Source organism: Phodopus roborovskii, unplaced genomic scaffold (assembly GCF_943737965.1).
Source record: "Phodopus roborovskii unplaced genomic scaffold, PHOROB, whole genome shotgun sequence".
NCBI classification, from domain to species: domain Eukaryota; kingdom Metazoa; phylum Chordata; class Mammalia; order Rodentia; family Cricetidae; genus Phodopus; species Phodopus roborovskii.
In genome coordinates, this window is record NW_026126511.1 from 51,545,141 (window position 1) to 51,565,209 (window position 20,069).

Consider the following 20,069-nt stretch of genomic DNA (forward strand, 5'->3'; position numbering starts at 1 on the left):
TTCTACACGTATGAATTGCAAGTTATTTCATCTAAGTCTATTTCTTCACATATAAAGTGGGAGCTGTATCTGCCTTGAAATCTTGCAAGGATTCTGTCATATATACATATGTGTGTGGGTAAAAGTACTTCAAAGATACATCGGCAGTGAAGGGCAGGGGTAGCCCTCAATAATTTTAGCAATTATTCTGGAAATTAATTCTGTGGTAACTAAATCTCAAAGTACAAACCTTTCCTTAGTATTATAATGAAAATACTAAGTTTCCTTAGTATTATAATGAAAATACTTTTATAAACAGAAAACAGGCCAAAGCCTGAAAATTTCCCTCATTCTCCAAGATAAAAAATCTCCATAACGGATATTTATACTCAGGTGACTAAAAAGTTATGTATGGGAAACCATTTCTTAAGAATTGGGTATTTGCCAGAGGGTAGTGGTGCACACCTTTAATCCCAGCAGGGCAGGAGGGATCTCGGAGGCCAGCCTGGTCTACAAAGTGAGTTCCAGGGACAGTCAGAACTGTTACACAGAGAAATGCTGTCTCAAAAAAACAATAAAAAGCAGTCAAATAAATAAATAAAATTTGGAATTTATGTCCAGTTTCCCAGGATTTGATGGGCCCTGGGAAAACTTTCAGGGTGGAAACGTTATTTAGGAAGAGGAGTCAGATTCTTTTGGACACCTGATGGTGTCTGAAGGGGGTGATCTAAGTGATGAGGGAGATAGATGAAAGAGACCACCACCGGGGCCTTCTATGTGGCATCAGGAAGCAGCAAACCCTAGGAAGAACTCCGGGTTTCCTGCACTGCGTCCTGAGATTCTTTTCACAGATCTAGTAATCCTCTGTGCACAAGAGATCTGAGCATAGCAGTAGCCTATCAGGGGCTGGCGAGATGGTTCTGCCGCTCAAGTCAGCCAGCCCGAAGGTCTGAATTCGATCCCCGGATACCCAAAGCGGGAAAAGAAAACCTATTTCCGAAAGTTGTCCTCTGACGTCGCCAAGGCAGGGAGCTCCTGAACACACGTCATGCTACTTTTTACAAAAAGTCGTCCTCCGGCCCTGTCCCCCACCCTTCGTGGTCCCTTCATAAGGGTGGCCGCCTGCGAATCCTGGGTCCGCACAGCAACAAGCCCAGCAATGAGCGCCTTTGCACGGAAAGTGCTGCGACACCAACAAAGAGCCCTGCCGCACATCCACAGTGCATTCCACAGGACCGTGTGTCCGAGTCAGCGTGGCAGGTGAGAGCTGAGCGCTGGCCCGAAACTCCCGGGCGTTTTACACACACACACACACACACACACACACACACTGAGCAGCTCCCGGGCGTTTTACACACACACACACACACACACACAACTCCCGGGCGTTTTACACACACACACACACACACACACACACACACACACACACACTGAGCAGCTGCAGCTACCAGTACTGAACACCGAGTCAGCACGGAGCTACTATGGAGCTACACTGGTTCCAAACCCTGGACAGCACAGCAAGGCCCCTTCTAAAGACAAACCAACAGAAGCACAGCCTCTGAGAGCCGGGAGAACCCGAGCGGCTCCCATCTACTCACCTGTTAGTGTTAGGGGCCGGCGCGAGGTCGCGGAGGCAATAACGCCGCAGTACGCAGGCGCACGCCGCCCCTCCCGCCCCAAGTCCGGCTGGCCACTGGCCCCGCCCACCTCCGGAAATAGAGCAGCTCCCGCCCTCTCCCATCCGTCAGGCCACGGGCCCCGCCCTCTCTCGGTAAGTCCGGCCACTGCGGCTCAGCTGCCGACACTGCCCTTGCCGGCCCGCCACGCCCTCTGTTAGTCAGTCAGCGGCTGGCCCCGCCCACCTCCCGACACCGCCCCGCCCCGCCCCATCGGGCGGGCCTCGCTTCTCCGCCGGGGTTTTGCCTGTGCCTCAGCTTCGCTTCGCAGTGGCATTTTTGTGCGGGTTGCGGAGCTCCCGCGACCCCAAAACAGTCGGGCGCGGGCGGAGTGGCGGGGCTGTGGAGCTGCGCCATGGCCGCGTCGGCGTGGTGCTGCCTGCGTTGCTGCAGGGACGGCGGGGCCGGCCACATTCCTCTCAAGGAGATGCCGGCGGTACAGCTGGACACGCAGCACATGGGTAAGGGCCTCCCGGCTGGACCCAACCGCCCCGGGGCCGAGGGAAGGGGGCGGGGACCACGTGACCACGCAGCCGCCCAGATACTCTGTGGCCTGGCCGGCTGCGGCCACCAGGCCTGGCCCTGTCAGCCTCAGAGGGAGGTTGACTCCATCTCCTCCCCAGGAGTCAGGTGTTCCCAGGTGAGGAACGCGGGGGCGCCCGCCATCCGTGCCCGGATGTCGGGTGTCAGCCAGTGTTTGCAGAATCCTGTCTTCAGCACTGTCAAATATAGACTGAAGCTTGTTCTGGGGGACTAATTTCTCCCTCACTTCCTGAAGCCCAAACAAGGCCAGCCAGGGGTAGCACCTCAGGTCCTAACACACCGCTTCCACGAAAATCTCCATTGCTGGACTCCTTAGTCACTGTTGGGATCGCTGTAATTTCATCTGACTCTCCTCGGGATCGCTGTAATTTCATCTGACTCTCCTCTTGCAATCCAGCGATTGCAAAATAGAGCAGCACTTTGCTCTACGTTTTTTCCTTTGCAGATCCCAATGGCTTAATAATTTCTCATCCACACCCTCTGTAGCATCTTTCCCACTACCATTACTTCACTTTTAGACTTTCCCCCATACATTTCCAAGCTTCTAGGCAGGAGAGATTTCCCGTATAATTATATCAGAGTACTGTCGTTTTGTGGATTATAGAATAAACTAATGTACTTTTGATTTCCCCCAAATACCCCATTGCCTTAAGGACAGTGTATTTAAGTAACACATGCATTCTTAAGATTTATAGCAAAGCTCTCTTCTGCACAGATAATCTACAATTCTGGAAATATTGTCCAGTCTAGTTTCTATTGCAATGCTGTATGCAGTCATTGTTTAGTACTTTGTACAATGCCAATAAAAATTTACAGTGCTTTAAATCTCTAGCATAATACATAACCTCAGTACTTAAATAAATACCTTTAAACTCCATTTGTTTGTTTGTTTGTTTGTTTTTTCCAGACGGTCTCTCTGTGTAGCCTTGGCTGTCCTGGAACTCGATCTTTAAATGAGGCTGGCCTTGAACTCATGGAGACCTACCTGCCTCTGCCTCCCAAATGGTGGGTGCAACACTACTGCTCTGCTAAATTCTGTCTTACCCAGCACTATAGGCAGTGTATGTTCTTTCAGGAAAAATTTCTATTTAATTTACACACTCACTAAACAAATATGGTGACAAGACAGTGTTTTGTGATAACAGTAGAGGACTATAGTGGACTTTGGAGCCCCTGTTCTAGAACATTCTTTATCTTTTGTCTCTGTCATCTGTAGGAAGAACTAACTAATACCTTGTATCAGTCTTCTGTTAACTTTTCTCTTCTGTTTACTTTTCTCCGGTGCTGTCTAGCACCCTCAGGTGCTGAACATAGTACAGTGATAACATCTCCCAATTTCTTTCCTTTCATGGAAGTTTTTTAACTTGACTTCCAAAAAATTCAAATTCTTCAAACACAGAAAAGCTTGATATGAGAACCACAATAAAAAGAAGGGAGTGCTGAGTTAGAAGAGTGATTCAAACATAAATTGATCTTAAATTGGAAACATGAGAAACACACTGTATGTATTTGGATATAGAAAAGTGATATGATACAATCTAAATAATATATTAGAGCTTTTTTGTTTGATTCGTGCCTGTTTCTGTTGGGTTTTTTGTTTTTAAAGGGGTCAGTCGCTCTATATTGCTCAGATTGTGTCCAGTTCCTGGACTCAAGCCACTCTACCACCTCAGCCTTCCACATACCACCATGTCCAACTTGCTTGCCTTTTTTCATGTTGCAGTTTCGTAAATACTTTCATTGATTTGTTTAATTGTTAATTAATCTTTTAGAAACAGATGCCTTTCAAGGTAGCTGTTTTGAAACGGACAGATTTTGTTCTGTTTGTGTTTTGTTATTATGTTACTTATTTTTGGCAACTTGACACAAACTAAAATTACTTAGGAAGACCCTCTGTTGAGAAGGTGCTTCCATCCAGATTGCCTGTAGGCAAGTTTTGTAGGATTTTTTGTTTGTTGTTTGTTTTTCTGACCAATGGTTGTTGTGGATGGGCCCAGCCATTGGCAAGGTGATGCCATCCCTGGGCAGGTTGTCCCAAGTTGCATAAGAAAGCAGGTTAAGCAAAACAGGTAGGAAGCAGGCCAGTAAGCAGAGCTCCTCCATGGCCTCTGCTTCAGTTCCTGCCTCCAGATTTCTGCCTGAAGGACCTGCCTGTCTTCCTTCTGTGTGGATTGTGATATGGAAGTGTATTCTCCTTGCAACAAGTAGACAGTTGTTAGACTTGGTCACAAGTGTTTGAAACTGCTGAGTCATCTCTCCAGCTCAAAAATTGAGTTTTAATATTTTATAAAACTGTGTGTGTGTGTGTGTGTGTGTGTGTGTGTGTGTGTGTGTACATGGAGGTCGGAGGACTACTTAAAGGAGTTAGCTTTCTCCTACCATCTATGTTCCAGGGGTCAAACTCAGGTCTCCACAGGCTTTGTGGCAAGTATCAGCCCTTAAAATCTTTAATTAAATAAAAAAACAAAACAAAAACAACAACAAAAATATATATATACACACACACACACACACACACACACACACTTAACTTTAACAGTGTATGATCTTAAAAGGACCATTTTAGAGTGATTGTTTTGTTTAAGTAGGAACTCAGCCTTCTATTACTATTGTTTAGTTTTATTAACCCCTTCTGGAAAACTGCCACCTAGTCCTAATATTTGTTTGCTTGCCTTATGGCTTTATTGTGGGTGAGGAGATAATAATGGCCATAGAGTTTGGGAGTCATGTGTATTAATAATGTTAATTTTTTGCATATAGGTATTGATATGGTTCTTCATAATCTCTGATGGACTTGCTTTCCTAAGCCAAAATTCAAAAACAAAATACTTATAGGTTCACATTTCAAAAGCAGTCATCTATTTTTCTTGCTATTATCTATGAAGTTGTTTGAGATGAAACTACATTTTTTTAATGAAAATAATTTTAATTTAATGATGCTAAGATCTTATTTACAGTGGGGCATTGTGGCACATATCTGTAATCCCATTCATGAAATAAGGCTAGTATAGTCAATACAGAGAGACCCTGTCTCAAAACAAACAAAACATATGCTTATGCTTTTGCCATGTGCCTAAGAAGCTCTCTTAGTGAACACTTTATGACCCTAAAACTAACTAATTTTCAGTATCAGCCATTTCAGCACAAATTAAAAATTAAATTAAAAATTAAATGAGCTAGCCTCCCTTTACCTTATAAATGGTTTATATTATATTTTATTTATTTTGCATGCATTTATGGGGGTGCACATGTGCCATGACTTATATATCAAGTCCAAGGAGAACTTTTGGGAATCAGTTCACTTTGTGGGTTCCTGAGATCAAACTCATGTGGTCATCAAGCTTAGTGGAAAGTGCCTTTGCCATATAAGACATCTCATTGACCCCCTTACAAATGATTTAAATATTCAGCATAATTTGGTATATTTTAAACCACTTAATTGAAAAAGACTTGTAGCATGAATAATAAAAAACACAGAGACAGATATTGGGGTTAAAGCTGAAGACCAGAGAAGCAAAGAGGCCAGCCACTAGAGAGTTATTACCTCTACTAATTCTCAGATGGAAGGAGTGATGGAGTCTTCTGATTACATCTCCAAACTGCACTGCTCCTCAGCCTGCCTAGACTGCAATGAGTTCCTGTTTCTTCCCACCTTATATTCCTCTCTAACCCAGCCATATCAAACTCCTGTCTCCACCTCCTAAGTGCTGGGATTAAAGGTGTATCGTCCCAAGTACTGGAATCAAAGATATGAGCTCTGTTTCTCTTTTAGACAGATTCACTTTCATGTAGCCCAGGGTGGCCTTGAACTCACAGAGATTCATCTGCCTCTGTCTCCTAAGTGCTGGGATTAAAGATGTCTACCATTACTACCTGGCCTCTGTGACTAACTTGTATGGCTGCTGGGATTAAAGGTGTGTGCCACCACTGCCTGACCTCTATGGCTAACTAATGTGACTAACTTTACACTCTGATCTTTAAACACCACAAAGACTTGTTGCTACAAATGAATATTACATATAATCAGTACCTTAAAAGTAGAAAATTAAGTATTTAAAATGATCTATCAATATTTCACATATTCCTGATTTTTTTTTTTATTGTTGTTGTCTGAATTATTGAACAGAGCCTGGGGGTTCATGGGTAAAGTGATTGCTGTGTTGGATTCCCCAGCACCCACACAACAAGCTGAGCATGACAGTACATGTCTGTAATTGAGGCGCTGATAGGACAAAACAAGAGGGTCCAAGGGGCTCACTGGACAGCCAGTCTAACCAATTGGTGACCTCCAGGTTCCATTTCAAAAAATAAGGCAGGAAGCTATGGAAGAAGACACTTGATACTGACCTTTAATAACCACATCTGTGCACATACCCTCCCTCTCCCTACCCCTGGCCTGACTTGTACACATACAGTTAGTACACAAATTAACGGTGATGTGGTATCTGTTTTGTTTAGGAACAGATGTCGTCATTGTGAAAAATGGAAGAAGAATTTGTGGCACTGGAGGTTGTTTAGCCAGTGCGCCTTTACATCAGAACAAAAGCTACTTCGAGTTCAAAATCCAGTCTACTGGTTAGTGTCATTCATAATTGTACTTAACTACTGCCAAAGATGATTTTGATTATGAAAAAAATTCAGGAGATGATTAAGGAAAAGTCCCAAACTCTTATATACAGGGCCCAAGTCTTCCCACTTGTGATACAGGTTAAATTAGTCAGTTTGCTAAATTGCAACTTTGCAACACCCCACCCCAGAAAACAAGTTAAAGAGGAAGAATTTATTTTGGTTCTCATTTTTTGAGGTTGATGGTCACTGGCTGTGTTGTTTCCCAGCCATAACAAGGCAGAAAATCATGGGGGAAGACCATGGTGTTGCAGAGTTACCCACTTCATGAGAGTCAGGGAGCAGCAATGACATGGAAGAGGCAGGGGACAAGATACACTCTGCTAAGGCTTGCTCCCAGTAGCCTCCTTCCTCCCAGACAAGTCCCGCTTCCTACTTCTTTACCACCTTCTAATAATCCCATCGTATTTCATATGGGAAGATTGATTTTCTGTTTTTAGTAAAAGCCATGAAATCTTGAGTGACCAAAGTACAGAGTAAGAAGACTATAATGAAATAAGTGAATTCTGTTCCCTAGACAATATGGTACTTTAGAAGCTGGTTTCTTAAAGTGGTTTAATACTGGGTTTTGTTTTGTTTTTTTAAATGAATGGCATAAATCCAAGTCTGTCGACTGTGCTATTATAAGTTACTTCACTGGCTGTGAATTGTCCTAATTACTGTTGTTTGAGCCTTAAACTTAATAAAAAATTAGATGTGGATTTTCCTGTCAGGGACACACTCCATGATGCCACCCCTAGGACAGATGGGTTATAGGAGTGTTAGTAACCCTGTACGCAATTCTTTTGGAGGAAGGAGACTGCAGAACCCTATCTTCAAATGCTACAAAATTATTATTGCCACCTGCTGTCATTCTCATAGTTGTCTCTTAGGGGAGATGAACTATACATAGGTCAAAGTATTTCTGATGTCAAGACAGTCAAATCCAGACATTCGTGAACTTTCTGATGGATTCATCCAGTCCAGAAAGAAACTTAACAGCATAGAATTCAAACCTCCTTCCATGTGTAGCATTTCTTTTGATTTTAATGAAAACTGAAAGGTTGCAGCTTCAGAAAAAGTTTAGGACACTACATATTTTGTTTGGCTGGAGAAGAGAATGCCTGCTTCTGAAGATACAGTCTGGTGGTAGAGCAGTTACCTAGCATGTTTCAGGTGCTGGATTTAGATCCCAGTATTAAGAAGATTATTTTGTATCTTATTCATGTTCAACCTTCTTGTTAGTTATTGTTCATAGCCTATATATTTGTAAGTCATTATAAATGAAAGTAAAGGCAGTAACCTCTCGTTTCTCAGAACCAGAGCAGAGAGGGAGAGAGAGAAAGAGAGATGGGAGATGTTTTGCTTGGAATTGAGTTCAAGGCTAAGACTACCACAAAGCTGTACTCACACCCCTACAGTGCTTTAAAAAAAAAAAAAGAAAGAAAGAAAGAAAATAGTAATGGTAATAGCTAGCATCCTTTTAAATACCCAGTGTGGGCTTTACTTGCTCATTTTAAGAAATTTACTAAGTGCTGTGTTTGGGTAGTCCTTTATCTTTTCCTTACATTGTGTCTTAGCTGCTGTTCTATGGCTGTGAAGAGATACTATGACCAAGGCAACTTATAAAAGTAGGTATTTAATTACGGACTTGCTTAACAGTTTTGGAGGGTGATCATCATGGAGTGGAACATGGTGGCAGGCAGGCAGGCATGGTGCTGGAGCAGTACTGAGTGCTCACATCTTATCCACAGGCAGGAGGCAGGGACAGAGACTGGGCCTGGTGTGGGCTGTTGAAACCTCAAAGCCTGCCCCCAGTGACACACCTCCTCCAACAAGGTCACATGCCAGACCTCCTAATCCTGCCAAACAGTCTACCACCAGCAGGCCAAGCATTCAAATATATGAGGCTATGGGGGCCCTTCTCATTTAAACCACCACACCTTGTAAGTACTCTCAGACCCAATGGATGAGGAGATAGAGAAGTTAAGTACTTTGTCCAAGATAACAGAGCTGTGATTGTTTAAACCTTGGCAATACAACTCCTAACCTAGTTTACCTCTAGAGAACATTGTATACCTTGCAGCTTACTTCAAAGAAACCTTGTTACTATTGTGTGTGTATGAAAGTCACTTCACTTTTATAGAACCCTGAGTCTGTCCCTTCCACTTTCACTTCAGTTCTAAGGATCAAAGTTAGGCTTTCAGGCTTGTCACTCTATCTGCTGAGCCATCACACTGGCCCTGTAATCTGCTTTTTAAAAAGTTAGTGATACAAAACAAAAACAAGGATATACCTTTAATTAAGGATTAAGGATATACCTTTAATCCCAGCACTCAGGGAGCCAAGTCATATAGTTCTCTGAATTTGATGTCAGCCAGGTCAGTATACATAGTAAGTTCTAAATCCAAGCCAACCAGAGCTACCAAATGAGACCTGACTGGATGAGAGAGAGAGAGAGAGAGAGAGAGAGAGAGAGAGAGAGAGAGAGAGAGAGAGAGAGAGAGAGAGAGAGAGAATGAATAATTAAACTAATTTTTATATTTGTATTCTTCAAATTTATGATGTATTTTTTTTTTAACTTATACTTTTAGGAATCTGGGGTATAGGTGTTGCAACTCAGAAAGTTAACTTGAACCAGATTCCTCTTGGCCGAGACATGCATAGTTTGGTGATGAGAAATGATGGAGCCCTATACCACAACAATGAAGAAAAAAACAGGCTGCCAGCAAACAACCTTCCTCAGGAGGGAGATGTAGTGGTGAGTCTGCTGGTAGAGTTCCTGTCCACTGTCAATTACTAAACTTGAGCTGTTTTGACTAGACTTGGTTTTATGTGCCAGGTTGTAATTTTTATTCCAAAGTTCTGGGATTGAATCTAGTGAAGTAGTACCATTTCCATAAAGAACACTTGTTGAATACTGAATACTGCCCTGTCTTTTTGAAATTGCTAGGACATGAGGGTGACTGACCCTTTATCTCCACGTAGCAAGATCATTTACAGATTGGCTTCTAAGCAGTATCCTACTGTCACAGGCAAATCTTGACACATAATTTTAAAAGTTTTTCTGATCATATTACAGGATATTAGGTATTTTTGAAGTGAGAGATCTCTCAAAATATTTCACTTTTATTAATGTTAGGAACTGTGGTAGTTTGAATGTTATTACCCCCATGAGCTCATTGGGAATGGCACCTTTAAGATGTGTGGCTTTGTTGGAGTAGGTATGGTCTTGTTGGAGAAAGTGTGTCACTGTGGAGGCAGGCTTTGAGGTCTCACATATGTTCAAGCCACACCTAGTGTCTCAGACCACTTCCTGTTGCCTTTGTGTCAAGATGCAGGACTCACAGAGTCTTCAGCACCATGTCTGCCTATATACTACCATGTTGCACCATAATGATAATGGACTAAACCTCTGAAAATGTAAGCCACCCCAATTAAATTTTTACCGCATTTTATTGCAAATACTGATCTTTATTAAAGTTAATCTTTTTAAATGCCTCTGCTTTTAAGACCTTTCAAAGAACTGGACACAACAATCCCAAGTTTTAGAACACAACATGGTAACACATTACTCCTTAAATCCCAGCACTCAGTCAGAGACAGAGAGAGGCAGGGACAGGTGTCTCTATGAGTTCAAAGACAACCTACTCCATATAGAGAGTTCTAGGCCAACCAGGCGTACATAGTAAGACTTCGTCCAAAAATACAATCTCAAAACTTTCTTATAGAAGCTTTTTTGTTTTAGGTTTTGTTGGTGGTGGTACTGTAGTTTTAGCAAGTTTCAGGACAGACTGGCTTATATAGCAAAAATCCTGTATCAAAAGAGAAAAAAGTTACCTGCTAAAGAAAAGGAGACAAACCAGGCGTTGGTGGCACTCACCTTTAATCCCAGCACTTGGGAGGCAGAGGCAGGTGCATCTCTGTGAGTTTGAGGCCAGCCTGGTCTACAGAGCGAGTTCCAGGACAGGTTCCAAAGCAATACAGAGAAACCCTGTCTCAAAAAAACAAAAACAAAAAACTAACAAACAAACAAAACAAAACAAAAAACAGAGAAGAAAAGAAAAGGAGACAAAAAGCATAAACTATTTTAAATCTGTTTCTTTTTTAATGTAGTTTTGTGCTAATTAGTTTTTTGTTGTTTTGTCAACTTGACACAACCTGGGTCATCTGGGAAGAAGACACCTAAATTGAGGGTGTGCAAGGTCATATACCATATAAAAATGCAAGCTGAGTGAGCCATGGAGAACAAGCCAGTAAGCAGCACTCCTCCATGCCTCTACTTAAATTCCTGCCTCCATGTTCCTGCCCTAACTTCCCATCATGATGGAGTATAAGCTGTAAGATGAAATAAACCCTTTTGTCCTCAAGTTGCTTTTGGTCATGGTGTTAATCAGAGCAATAAAAAGCAAACTAAGACTAGTTGATTTTGTACAGTAAGTCATTACCAGATACCTATAATAATGGAGCATCCTCATATAAATAATTTTTTGGGTAGGGTCTCACTATGCAGTCTTAACTGACCTGAAACTCATTATGTAGACCAGACTAGCCTAGAAATCACAGAGGTCCACCTGCCTCTATGCCTTCTAAGTGTTGGCACACATCAAAGAAGTGTGCCACCATGCCCAGCTAACTGACTATTTCTTAAAAGAGAATTTTGCTGTCAAGTTGGAGCTGTCAACCTAGTTATAATAAAAGATGAAATTGAAACAGATGTTTTTTTCATTGTGAAACTGATCCAATGTATATTTTGCCTTACTGTCCCATTTCATTCATTGAGATGACTGATATCACAAATTAACAGATCTAAGACTGCCACTTGTAGTCTGTCAACATTATTATTAGACTCAGTTTTCATGCCCATTCTGATTAAAAAAAAAAAAAAGATTCGTCTATGAAAAATCAAGAAAGCTGCCCATATCATCTGTCTGATCTGAACACTTGCAGATGAGCTAACTGTTCTGCTGTCAATGGTGACAGCAGAAGGGTTGATTGTAAGACAGAAAACTACTCTTGTGTTTTATGGGGTAGCTGTGACAGACTCAAACTGGGTTTTGACATCATATAAGAAATAGACTAGGTTTGAACAATACTTGAACTGAACTCGGCTGGAGGAAGTGGGGATTTTTACATCCTTCCAAGTTTTTTGAGTTCTGTTATCCTGAAAGATGCCTGGTTTATAACTTCAGCTGCAGTGGATTATGGTACCATCAGGTGGTGAAGAGTGTCCAGACTACAGTCCCATAAAGAGGATCACATACATTATTTTTTTAATGTAATTATGTTTTGGTTTTTTAAAGATGAAAACAGACATCTGTACTAAAAATGTGGCAAATGTGTTTTCAGCGGTTTTAAACTAAAATGAAACAAAAGCTATCACCAAGTCACTGTTTAAGCTAGGATTGATGGTTCACACCTATAATCACTGCACTGGAGGGGCAGAAATAAGATGATCACCTCAAATTCTATATACTGAGTTAGTTGCAGGCTAGCCAGCGCTACTCGGTGAGACTCTGCCTCAAATCAGTCCTTCAGTGTATGTTTGTTTGTTTATTGACAGAGGGTCTCATGTATCCCAGGCTGGCCACAAACTTGCTTAAGTAGCTACATAGTATGACCTTTAGCTCCTGTGAGACTGCCTCACCCCAAGTTTTAGACTTACCAGCATACATTACCACACCCAGTTTCAGTGGTACCAGGGATCAAACTTGGGGCTTTGGGTATACTAAAAAGCATTCTGCCAACTGAGCTACATTCCCAGCTCCGAAGCCATTGTTTAACTCTTGCTAAACATTGAGTAATCCTTACAACCCTTAGCACACACTCTGTCCTGAACCTTTGTAGACTTACCTAGAAAGAAAGGGAGTTAAGGCTAGGTAATGCATCTGTGAAGTTATTGGTCTATTGCTATAGTGATCCACATTCAGTTATCCAGAAATCCACAAAAGCAATCTAATCCTTGTTTTTTGTTTGTTTTTTGTTGTTGTTGTTGTTGTTGTTTTTATTTTGGTGGTTTTTTTTGTTTGTTTGCTTTTGTTTTGTTTTGTCTTATTAAGCTATCTGGCATCTATTTACTCTCTTTTAAAAATGACTGTTACTCTTGTACTGGGACTCAAACCTCAGGTCTCACATATGCTAGGCTGCCTCCCCAGCCCCTGGTGTTTCTGTTCTTAATTCCTCAAGAGATAGATCTGATGTTGCAACTAGTTAGTAACTACAGGGTCAATATACCTTATCTAAAATGCTTGGGACCAGAAGTATTTCCAGCTCCAGGGTTTTGTTTGATGTTGGAATTTTTATATAGATACAGTGAGAGTTCTTGCTGTGATGGGACCCAAGGAACGGTAAGCATGGAATTCATGTGTATACCCAGCTGAGAGATTATTTGTACTATATAGTTTGTTTCATTTTATTATGTGTCTGGCTGTTTTGCCTGCATGTATGTGCACATATACATGTCTGGTACCCATGGAGATCAGAAGAGGGTGTCAGATCACCTGGACCTGGAGTTAAAACTACCATTTGGGTGCTAGGAACCAAACCCAGTCCTCTGCAAGAGCAGCCAGTGTGTCCACTGAGCATTTTTTTGTTTGGTTGGTTGGTTTTGTTTTGTTTTTGAGACAGGATCCCACTATGCAGCCCTGGAAGTCACTCTGTAGACTAGACTGACCTCGAACTCAGATTCCCCTGCCTCTGCCTCCCAAGTGCTGGGATTAAAAGCATGTGCCACCACTCCCAGCCACTGTAAGGTTTTTAGAACTTTATTTACACTGTATTCTGGGGTGGCTTGCTTGTCACATGGAACTGGTTGCCATCAGAGGACAACTTGTAAGAGTTCTCTCCTACCATTTGGGTCCAGGGTCAGGTTCAGGTTTTGTGGCAGGTGTGTTTCCCCTGCTAAGCCATTTTGCTGTCCTAATTTGCACAATATATAGTCTTAGTGTGCCTTTCTTTTGACTGATCAATCATATGGGATCAGTTTCTGAATTTTCCGTTTGTGGTATAATAGTGTAGTCTCAGGACTCAGAAGGTCTCAGGTTTGGAACATTTCATATTTCTGACTAGGGTTTCTAACCTGTATTGTACAAAGTTTTAAAGAAAAGTTGTATATGGCATGGTGAGTAAGAGAGTTCTGAAGACAACCTTATGGGTTAAGTTTCAGTTATGCCACTTTCTAGCTGTGAAACCTTAGATAAGTTACTGAACTTTTCTCCCCTTCAGTTGCTCCATCTGTTAAATGGATATAACTGTCTTATGAGCATTAAATGACTAAGTATGAGATGCCTACAGTCATGCTTCACAGTGCAGGCTATCTAAAGTGGCCTCAATAATATGATGAATGTCACTTTGTCATTTGTGTATAGACAATGCATTTTATTCTTTTTTTTTTTTATTACTTTTAACCTATTCTTTTTAACTGGATACTCAGCGTCATGCATATTGAATTGTATATGCTGGTTTTACCATGAGACCAGGGTAAAAAGAGAGAAATGTATGATTTCTTAGGAACAACTTGATGGGGATGGCTCTGTGGGTAAGAGCACCTGTTCTTCTAGAGACCTGAGCTCAGTTCCTAGAACCCATGTTGGGTAGCTTACAACTACTCCAGCCCATGAGCTGGAGAGATGGCTCAGTGGTTAAGAGCACAACTACTCCAGCCCCAAGGGATTCAACACTCTTTTCTTGCCTCCTTGGATACCTACCTGCATGTGTGAGCATTCATAACCAGATACAAAAATAATAATATTTCTAAGTTTAAAAAATGATTAAAGTTTAAAAAAATAAATAACATCTCTTCATCTCTTCATAGCTTGAAAAGAGTAAATGTAGTCCCTAACGGAGAACAGTGTTTTCCCCATTAGATAACATTCTAGAAAAAGACCAGGGTTTGTAAGTTCTTTATGAATTTAAAATAGTCTTCATGACATATGGGCTTACTCTTACTATCTAAATAATAAAAATCTAGGTTATCCAAATATAATACTATAATTTAAACTCTTTGTTAAGCCTCTTATTGGAATTTTACATTGTAAACTCCCCTCCCCAATAATCACTAGTAATATTTTAGTTAAAATGGTCTGCCAGATTGTCAGCCCTGATGAAAGCTCCTGTGACCCCACACTTAGTTTCTGTTTGCATACTTCTCAGTCAGTGCTTTGGCTTATTCAGGTTTTTATGCAGCATTTCTATTTTTATCCTTTAATTTTTTTTTTCTTTCTTTCATAGGGTATTACATATGACCATGTAGAATTAAATGTGTATTTGAATGGAAAAAACATGCATTGTCCAGCATCAGGTATACGAGGGACAGTGTATCCAGTCGTATATGGTAAGCTAATATGTTACTCATCTATTAATAGATACATATTGATTGTTATTTGGCATTTATATTAATTTTGTAGTTATCATTCAGAAGTCTGAACAAGTTGCTAATAAGGACATTTCATGTGGAATGTACTCAGACCATTACATTATCTTTGCAGTATTAAAGATAATATTTAGTCCATATATATGTATATATATATATATACATGTAGATATATGTATGTGTGTCTATGTGTGTGTGTATGTTTGAGTGTGTATGTATGTATGCATGTATGTTTTGTTTTTCAAGTCAGAGTTTCTCTGTATAACAACCTGTGCTGGAACTCACTTTGTAGACCAGGCTGGCTTCAAACTCATAGGGATCCACCTGCTTTTACCTCCTAAATTCTGGGCTAAAGATATGTGCCACTACCACCCAGCTTTATTCCCTACATATTAACAAAAGTGGTTAAATATAATGGTTGTAGTTAACTATCCACAACCATATCCTCTTTTATCATATATTATATATCCCTTGTTTATTTGTTTGTTTATAATTTTATGTGATCTGTGTTTTGCCTGAGTATGCGACTGTGTACCACATGTGTGCCCAGTGCTGGAGGATGCTGGAAGAATTGGAGTTGCAGGTGGTTGTGAGCTGCCAGCTGGGTGCTGGGAACTGGTTCCTTGGAAGATTGCTCTTAACCAGCAAGCCATCTCTCCAGCCCCTTGTGTAGTTTTATGTTACAGGAAGTTCAAACTTCACTGAATTTATAAAGCCTTTTCTACTAATTACTAGTGAAGATTAAATGACCAGGAAATGAAATTGTAACAAATATTTTGTAACTAGGGAATTTTATGTGAACTGAGTACTCGTTGTCTTTACAAAACTACCTAAACATTATCACTCTCCTGAGAAAAATTTTGACTTAGAATAGTTTCAGATTAACTTCTTTGCTTTTGATAGCTGGGTGTGTGTAAGTACTATCATTTCTGTATAAGCTGATTCTTTTTTTTTTCCCCCCTTGGCTTTTCAAGACCGGGTTTCTCTGTGTAGCTTTGGAGCTTGTCCCGGCACTCATTCTGTATACTACTCTGGCCTTGAACTCACAGAGATTCATCTGCCTCTGCCTCCAAAGTGCTGGGAGTAAAGGCATGTGCTGCCACCACCTGGCTTCATAAGATTCAGGCAGTATAGATAGATGACTCTTAACAATTTCTTTAATTTTTTATTATGGAAAATTTCAAACTTTCGCAGAAGTAAAGGGAATATTGTAACGAGCCTAGGTACTTAGTCACTCATCTGTGGCCATTCCATTCAGGTTTCCTCTGCCCAGCACTTCCTTCCTTTCATGGGTTATTTTGAGGCATATGTCAGACACATATTTTATACTTATCTCTAAAATCTAAGGTCTTCAGGCAAGCATGGTGACACACATCTTTAATTTCAGCACTTGGCAGGCAGAGGCAGATGGCTCTGTCTCTGAGTTCAGGCCAGCCAGGGACACAGAGGGGGATCCTTTCTCTTTGAAGAAACATAGCTAATGCCTTTATCATTCTATTCTGCTTGACAACTTCAGATCAGTAAATATATGGCTTCTCTGCCTGTGGTTTACTGTCTGAAATATTGCCTTAGTTATGTAAATCCATAGATTTAGGTTTATAATAATGATAGGCTAGTGTGTGAGAAGGGGATGCAGTCATGGGAATAAATATTTAATGATAACCAAAGCTGGTGATTTTCAATGATTTTTTTACCTTATGTATCTTTGCATGCAAAAAATGTGTGTATGCTTTCCTTATTTTTTCATTGATGATTTTATGTGTATGTATAGTATATTGGTCATTTTTTACTCCCCATTACCCTATGTTATCCCTTCCCACTAAGCCCCTTTTCCCAACAGTTCTACTTTTTACTTTCATGTCTTTTGTTCTGCTGCTGTTTTGTAACCTGTTGAGTTTCATGAGGGTTGGTCACATGGGCATGGGGTGTGGGTTAGTTACTGGGGTAAGTGAGAACTCGCCAGTGGAACGCCACTGAAGAATGAGGGAGAGATAGGGGACTCCTGAGCCCTGTCCATGTGTGGCCCCATCTTAAGGATAATGGAATGCTTCAGAATTTTCATATTGTCTCTCCACAGGGGCCAGTCTAATCCCTATATCCATCCAATTTTAGTATATGTGGGACCTGAGCAGAGAAATGTGCCATTGGACATGGTGGCACAAGCTTTTAATCCTGGCACTTGAGAGGTAGAGAATGGCAGATCTCTCTGAGCTCAAGGCCAATCTTATCTACATAGTGAGTTTCAGAACAACCAGAACTATATAGAGAGACCCTGTCTCAAAGAACAAAACAAAACAAAACAAAACTGTGTCCTTAAATTAAATGTAAGTTAGTGTTCTTACATATTAAGTAAGCTTAAAATTCTTTTATTAAGTAAATGTAAACGAGCTTAATATCTTAAACAAGTTAGCCTGGGAAATAAAAAATGATTAGCTAATTAATACAAGTGAGTGTATAAAATAGTTACTCTAAAGTACTTCCAGAGGCTAGAGAACTGGCTCAGCCATTAAGAATGCTTGCTGTTCTTGCAGAGGACACAAGTTATGTTCTCAGCACCTATATTGGGTGGCACATAACTGCATGCATACACATGCACACACACACACAGCCACATCTGGGAATCATTTATCTCCTTCTACCATGTGGATTATGGGATTCAAACTCAAAATACCAGATATAGCTGCAGGTATGTACCCACTGAGACAACTTTCTGGACCAGTATTTTGTTTTTGCTTGTATGCTTGCTTGCTTTTGTTTGTTTGGATTTGGTTTTGTTTTGTTTTTTGAGACAGGTTGATCTCTTGTATCCCAGAGTATCCTCAATCTGATCTTCCTTTATCCACCTCCTCAGTGCTGAGGTTACCACCACTCCTGGTTTTACATGAACCCAGACCCAGGGTTTTGTGCATAGTAGACAAGAAATTTGCCAGCATAGCCACAAGAAAAAAAATAATAATAATAATAGTAATAATAATAAATTTCAAATAAAGTAATACATGTTCACCATATAAAATGGAGAAAAACATAGCAAGTAAAATATTCAGATTATTGATATTTATAACTTTGAGAGATCATTATTATTGTTTGTATTTAAGATGGAGTGCCAGCCAGGCAGTCATGGCGCCTGCCTTTAATTCCAGTACTCAGGAGGCAAAAGCAGGCAGATCTCTGTGAGTTCAAGGTCAGCCTGGTCTACAAAGTGAGTTCCAGAACAGCAGGACAGCCAGGGCTGTTACACAGAGAAACCCTTGGGGGTGGGAGGAGGAAAGGAGAGGTAAAGTCCTAACACATTGCTCAGATGGCCTCAACCTCCTGAGCTCAGGAGGTCCTCCCGCTTCAGCCTTCCACATAGTTGAGACTGCAGACATATACCACCACATATGGCTGGAATCATTATTAATAATAATGTTTTGATAACCTACTTTGTAGGTTTTTGGGAGGTTTTGTTGTGGGTATTTTTACCTAAAGATTTTACAACCCAAGGCCAGCTAGATGACTCAGTGGCTGAAAGCATTTTCTGGCAACCCTGACAGCTATGTTAGATCCTCAGGACCCATATGATGCAAGGAGAGAACTTGACTCCAGCAAGTTTCCTCTAACCTCTAATCGTGTACCATGATATGCACACATGAATACACACACACACTAACAAATTTTGAAGACTTTATAACTCAGATGGCAGGTGTTTTTACTCTTACTGACAATTAATATGATATTAAGGACTGCATAGATGGTTCAGGATTTAAGAGCACTAACTTGCTCTTGCTAGGGCTTGGTTCAGTTCCTAGCACCTACAAGGCGGCTCACAACCATCTGTAACTACAGTTCCAGGGAATCCAGTGCCCTCTTCTGGCCTCCTCAGGCATCAGGCATGCACAGTGCTACACAGACACACATGTAAACTAATACCCATGCACATCTTTTTTTTTTAATTAAAATATTATATTAGGAAAATAGTTTATAATTAAGTTGTTCTGTGGTGCTCAAACTCAGCAGTGTTGCTAAGCAGGTACTCTATCACTGAGTTCCATCCCTGCCTGAAAACAGTATGCTGTATAATTACGTATGCATTTGAATATCCTTCTAATTTAATTTCTTTCCTTTTCTCCCTTCTAGTTGATGACAGTGCAATTTTGGATTGCCAGTTCAGTGAATTTTATCATACTCCTCCACCTGGTTTTGAAAAAATATTATTTGAGCAGCAGATCTTCTGAGTGTGTTTGTTTTCAAAACTTGCACTTCTACACCATTACACAAGTGTTTATCACTTAATAAAGCTCTCCCTGTTCTAGAGATGAGAACACGTTCTGAAAATTGCTCTTCTTATTGTTGTCTAAGGAGCTTGTGTATTCATTATACCATATTGAAGTTTGATTTATAATATCTAGTCATTGTGATAGAAAAATCAGCATTTGGAGCCATTTATTTAATCCTATTTAAACAAATAAACCATGGGTTTGATTAACAGTATTACATGGTAACATGTATATAAATATTTAAAGGGAATTTTTCTTATATAAAGTATTTGTTTGACAGTGACGTGTATTTGAGTGATTTTTTATTTTAGTTTTTATTTTTTGTCATTCTGAACTTGAGTCATCATATCTGTAAGCCAATAATTTTGTGTTTCCTTCTCCTTTGTGATAAATTGAACTGACAGGAACTTGCATACCTGGCAGCTTAGTTTTGCTAACATATTTCCTCTATTCATGGACCACTTTCCTTAAAACTTAAACTGCTTCTTTTGTGTGTTGTATCTCTGTTCTCTGATACCTTTTTGAAAGGTAAGAGACTCTAGTCAGACCATGTCATTGAAGACCATTAAGGTAATGGTTGATTATGCATAGTACAATGGCAGACATTTACAAGAGTTGTGATGCATAAATCTAGTG

The 20,069-nt window shown here is 40.5% G+C and overlaps 2 protein-coding genes across 2 annotated transcripts in view; one reads left to right on the forward strand and one right to left on the reverse strand.

Moving 5' to 3' along the window:
- Positions 1-20,069, reverse strand: part of LOC127230298 (GTP-binding nuclear protein Ran) — a 1,116,469-nt gene that overhangs the window by 991,992 nt on the left and 104,408 nt on the right. The gene's annotated exons all lie outside the window — the stretch shown is intronic.
- On the forward strand, positions 1,842-19,716 carry Spryd7 (SPRY domain containing 7). The gene is made up of 5 exons (XM_051195560.1): positions 1,842-2,119; positions 6,660-6,776; positions 9,401-9,567; positions 15,036-15,138; positions 19,294-19,716. The coding sequence occupies exons 1-5, from the start codon at positions 2,014-2,016 to the stop codon at positions 19,389-19,391; spliced, it is 591 nt and encodes a 196-aa protein (XP_051051517.1). The 5' UTR covers positions 1,842-2,013; the 3' UTR covers positions 19,392-19,716.